Below are 5,475 nucleotides of genomic sequence, written 5' to 3' on the forward strand. Positions count from 1 at the left end.
GCCTCTCTGCAAAATGTCAGAAGTAATGGAGATTAAATACGCTTTACACCACTTAAACTGCCAAAGGAGTAAGTGTAAACAGCTGAATACTTGTCAGTGATTGGTTGAAATTATCGAAATAAGACAATTTTTTACATGAAATAAATTTGAATACAAAATTTTTTTCTGTTCTATAACACAAAATAGATAAGTATACGAAGTTTGAAAGTCTTTCGGTACCAAAAATACTACATAAAACATAAATGAAAACTGGTGCCCCCGTTTTGAACAAGATCCGATGAAATTACTATCAGTAATATGCCAGTTTCAGCATTCACTCCCCAGGTGAAGAGAGGTTAAAAAAGTCAAACTATCTTTAATTTGGTTTTCTTGTTTATCCTCATTTATGGTCATGAATGTTAGGTAATGACGAAAGGAATATCATCTCATAAATAATCAAGCGAAATGGGATTCTTCTGAAGAATCTCTGAAGTAATGTTACTTGATAGGATGCACATCTCGGAGATCAGGGAGTCTCTCCAGATCTAGCTGCTATTTTTCTAGATTGTGAGTAATGTGCTCCAGTACTATGGATATGTGGTTAGGATGCCACAGGAAAGGGTTGTAAGATAGATTCTTCAAGCTAAACCAACTGGCAGGAGACCTAGGGGTAAACCACAAGTGAGATGGTTGGATAATATCCATAGTGGCACTTGGTCTTACTTGATAATCTAGCAGGAAAGTTCAATGGAGGAGGTGTCTGAGAACTCTACCCATGCAACCCTTCTGAGCAGCAAATATGAATGGCTGGATAATACACAGAAAATCAATTCATTCATATATAACACACGTACCCTATATTTCTGGTCTTGTAAGATTTTATTATAAATTTTGTTTCAACCAGTTTTGCAATTATGTTGATATGAAAATAGAAGTAAAAATATTTTTTACAACTATTTGATAAATGCAACTATTTTGATAAATAAAACCATGTTCACATATATATATATATTTGTTTTCTTTTTCTATGAAGTAAACTCTTTGAACTTTGTTTAATAGATAAGCTCAAAACCAAAGAGCAAAATGTCTGCAGAATCAGCCTTCCGTTCACAAACCAAACGAGATACCTCGAGCTTTCAGACAGCTGCACAAATTCCTGGTCCATGTATGTGTTCAAAACTAACTTTCTCTTTCTCTCTCTCTCCTTCTGTCTGTCTATCTATCTATCTATCTACTTGTTTCAATTTCTATGATATAGAAAAAATGGTAAAAATATGCAAATATCTAATAAATATTCTGATATTTAGTCTTATCTTTCATATCATTAATATTTCACCAAGTTTTATGCAGTGAATAGTAAAAAAAATTAATAAAATCACAAAATTACTGTGTAGCATTTAGTTTGAATGTCCCTTACATTCTGAATTTGGTGGAGGCGCAATGGCCCAGTGGTTAGGGCAGCGGACTAGCAGTCATTGGATCGCGGTTTTGATTCCCAGACCGAGCGTTGTGAGTATTTATTGAGCGAAAACACCTAAAGCTCCACGAGGCTCCGGTAGGGGATGGTGGCAAACCCTGCTGTACTCTTCCACCACAACTTTCTCACTCTTTCTTCCTGTTTCTGTTGTACCTGTAATTCAAAGGGCCAGCCTTGTCACATTGTGTCACGCTGAATATCCTCGAGAACTATGTTAAGGGTACACGTGTCTGTGGAGTGCTCAGCCACTTGCACGTTAATTTCACGAGCAGGCTGTTCTGTTGATCGGATCAACTGGAACCCTCGACGTCGTAAGCGACGGAGTGCCAACAACATTCTGAATTCAAATCCCAGTGGAGTATTTTTGATCCCACTGAAGCCAATAAAATCCTTTTATATTCTAAGTTTAAACCTTTCTAGGAATGAATTTACCTTATACCTCGCTAAGAGAGAGAGAGGGAGGGATCAGTAAAATAATTAACAGTGTTCTATATTAGAGACTGGATCATTTGGTTAGATCTCCTCCCCTACAAATTCTGATCTTGTGCTAAATATATTAATCTGTATTTAACCAGAATATTCTCAGTTCATCTTTGTGTCTCTTAATGTCAACTATCCCATATTCATTTCGGTCTTAGACCGCAATCATGAGCCTTTGCTACAGTGTTTTATCATATGTATGGCAAACACAACAAACTATCTTTTATCTTTTACTTGTTTCAGTCATTAGACTGTGACCATGCTGGGTCACCATCTTGAGCAGTGAAATGAATTGAACCCAGTACTTATTTTAATTTTTTTAAAGCCTGGTACATATTCTATCAGTCTCTTTTGCCAAACTGCTTAGTTATGGGGATGTAAACACATCAACACCATTTGTCAAGCAGTGTTGGGGAGGGGGGTTAACACAGACACACACACACCCATACATACAATGGTCACATACCAAATCCACTCAAGGCACTTGGCCAAGGTGTCATGCAGTGGGATTGAACTTGGAACCATGTGGTAGGGAAGCAAGCTTCTTTATTTCATAAATATTTGCCATAAAGGCATTACAAAGAGGGGACAAACAAGGACAGACAAACATAAAAGGGGTAAAGTAGCTGTATCAATTAAATATTTACAATTTTAAATACACAATAAAAATTGGATTATATTTACAATGTTCGATTGAAGTATTGCTCATTACAGATGCAATCTGTAATGGCTTTCCTGAAGGATAGGCATCTGACCACCAGGGTAGACCCCTTGCTTTTTCTTTCCCTTGTTTTTGGCTCCCACTTACCTGGTGCCAAACACTCCCAGCTTCCTCGCCACAGGCTTCCATCTTCTCATGAATCTGTCTCGTGGCAGATACCTCTTCTCCAGCCTGATCTTACTACTGAGGTGGTAACAAAAAAAGTTAACTAACCCCTGGCCAGATACAAAGGTATCTGTCACTATGCCTCTTACACGTGTCTTCCATACTGTTTCTCTCAGTATGGCTACTACGCAGGAAAAGCAAGCCTTCCTTTCCCTGTTGAGGGAAGGAGGCGGCACAATCTCAATAATAGATTCAGCTGATAGCTGTACTCTTCCCATCGATGACAACAGTTGTTCTGTGAAGACTATCAGTCTTGTGAATTCCGGACATTCCACGAATGCATGCAAGACGGTTTCCCTGTCCTGCCTGCACCTCAGATATGTCAGCGATACGGCACTTCCGTGCCTTGACAGTTTATCACGAACATGTAACGCCGCACGGAAGCACTGCCAAGCCAGGGATTTCTGGTAATTGTCCAGATACCCCGGCCTGAAAATTCTCCTGAACAGGTTGGTCAACTGATTTTCATTGTAGCCCAAGGTCTCCCCCAAGGCATCTTCGGACCTAAATCCCACTAACCCGCTATAAAAATCCGTGGTGGAACTCCTGTTGCCAGCATTGCCCGCCCAAGAGAGTAGCTGAAGTGCCTGTCAGCATTCCAATTGCCAGACCCCCAGCCTAGGTCTCTGCTTGATCCAATTACTAACGTCCGTTAAGGACGTTAATTGCGGAAGGTAGAACCGGACATGCGGTGACCACACCTGCTCACACAGCCACACCTGTGCTTATGTTAAACTAGGTGATAATTTTTTGACAAATCCTGTGTGACTGGCTTGCTTCCTGCTTGTAGCTATTTCACAAATTTCACTCAGCTAATATGCTTGGAAAAGGAAGGCTGAAATGTCACAGCCCTTTTTAAATCATCCATTTTGATGAAGTGATGTCATGAAACTGAATATATTTATCGCACTAGTGTAGTGGGGATAATAATATTAAATCATATCTCTCTGCTGTTTAAAAGTCAAATGAATAAAAAATTTTATATTAACTTCATCTTTAGAGTTACAATATTTTGATATTTACAACATCATTATCTTCATCATCATTATTATTATTATTATTATTATTATTATTATTGCTTTACATCTGCCTTTTTAATTTGGAATTACATGGGTTTTCTGAGGCAGTGTTTTTCAGCCAGATCCCCTTCCTATCACTACCCCTTTTAATTACCTTTTAAAACACATAGGGATGGAGTATCCACTAAAGAATTGTGTTAGCTGCATGGTAAAATAGATGTCAAATAGTACAGATATAAATATTAAAACAAAAAATAGTTTCATTGTTAAAAATGAGGTCAGTATCCACCATTCCTTCAGAATATGAGAACTTAAAAATAACTCAACACTAAATAGTAAACAAGTTGTTATATTGATGGAAGCATATAAGAAGTGCTTTAGATTAATAAAACTGGGGAAATACACGTATTCTGGTTTAATTCTTCCCTACAACATAAGTGTAACATTCAATTACTGGTTATTTTAGAAAAAGATTCCTTTCCCCAACATATAATTATCAAAAGCTCTTTAACAAATACTAGCTTGATCCATAGAGATTCCATAGTTTATAATTGTTCTTATTATTTTGATGCATAAATTTATAGATTTTCATAAAAGGGAGGTTTATGCCACATGTTGAGAGGCTAAACTATGATAGACATCATGGATGGACAACTCTATTGTACAGTGCATATAAAATGGTTTTTAAAAAATCTTGACTGGTACTTATTTTATTGGCCCTCAAAGGATTAGAATCACATTTAACCTTGGCAGGAATTTAGCTCAGAATATAAAATGCAGCTAATTGCTACAAAGCATTTAATTCATCACAATAGAAATTCAGTCATCCACTACCTTCTTCAAACATTTTAAGGCCACTATTCCTGCTAAAGCTGAAGTTAACCTTGAAGGGCCCATGACTGTCTAATCATTCTCACCGTGGTTTCTGTTTTGAGACAATGTTTTATAGCTGAGCACTCTGATACTAACTCTTAGGGACACTGTTCATCACTGGCATTTTACCTCTGTTTTTCCATTTTAGCATATATGAATGGTCTTTTTGAGGCAGTGTTTTATGAGTGGTTGCCCTTCCTGAGGCCAAACATTTAAGTTGCTCCTTACTACACACAGTTTTAAGGTATATCTGTCCTAAAACTGGGATACACTACTCTGAGTATGCAAATATTATGAATTGATTAATTATTTGATAAAAAACTAAGTTCTGTAATACTATACTTAGTTATGATAAATGTTGCAGTAAGTGTATGTGAGATTAATCTTCACTTTCTTGTCCAAGACATTTGTGTACTTGGTAATTTGGATCTATTTTAAAACGGGGGCCACAGTTTTCATTAATGTTTTACATAGTGTTTTTGGTATGGAAAGACTTTCAAACTTCGTATACTTATCTATTTTGTGTTATAGAACAGAAAAATATTATTGTATTCGAATTTATTTCATGTAAAAAATTGTCTTATTTCGATAATTTCAACCAATCACTGACAAGTATTCAGTTGTTTACATTTACTCCTTTGGCTGATTAAGCGGTGTAAAGCGTATTTAATCTCCATAGCTTCGTTTTATTTGCTTTTTTCATTTTAAATTTGCTTTTTTCATTTTCTTTTTTTTTTCTTCGTTTTATTTGCTTTTTTCTT

General features: G+C 36.5%; 1 protein-coding gene across 3 annotated transcripts in view; it reads left to right on the forward strand.

The window, feature by feature from the left end:
* LOC106881804 (O(6)-methylguanine-induced apoptosis 2) overlaps positions 1-5,475 on the forward strand; it is a 64,124-nt gene that overhangs the window by 31,916 nt on the left and 26,733 nt on the right. For all 3 annotated transcript variants that reach the window (XM_052967122.1, XM_014932319.1, XM_014932318.2), the window contains exon 5: positions 1,039-1,144. In XM_052967122.1, the coding sequence (XP_052823082.1) occupies positions 1,039-1,144 (106 nt within the window). The remainder of the gene's footprint in view (positions 1-1,038; positions 1,145-5,475) is intronic.

Source organism: Octopus bimaculoides, chromosome 4 (assembly GCF_001194135.2).
Source record: "Octopus bimaculoides isolate UCB-OBI-ISO-001 chromosome 4, ASM119413v2, whole genome shotgun sequence".
Taxonomy (NCBI): domain Eukaryota; kingdom Metazoa; phylum Mollusca; class Cephalopoda; order Octopoda; family Octopodidae; genus Octopus; species Octopus bimaculoides.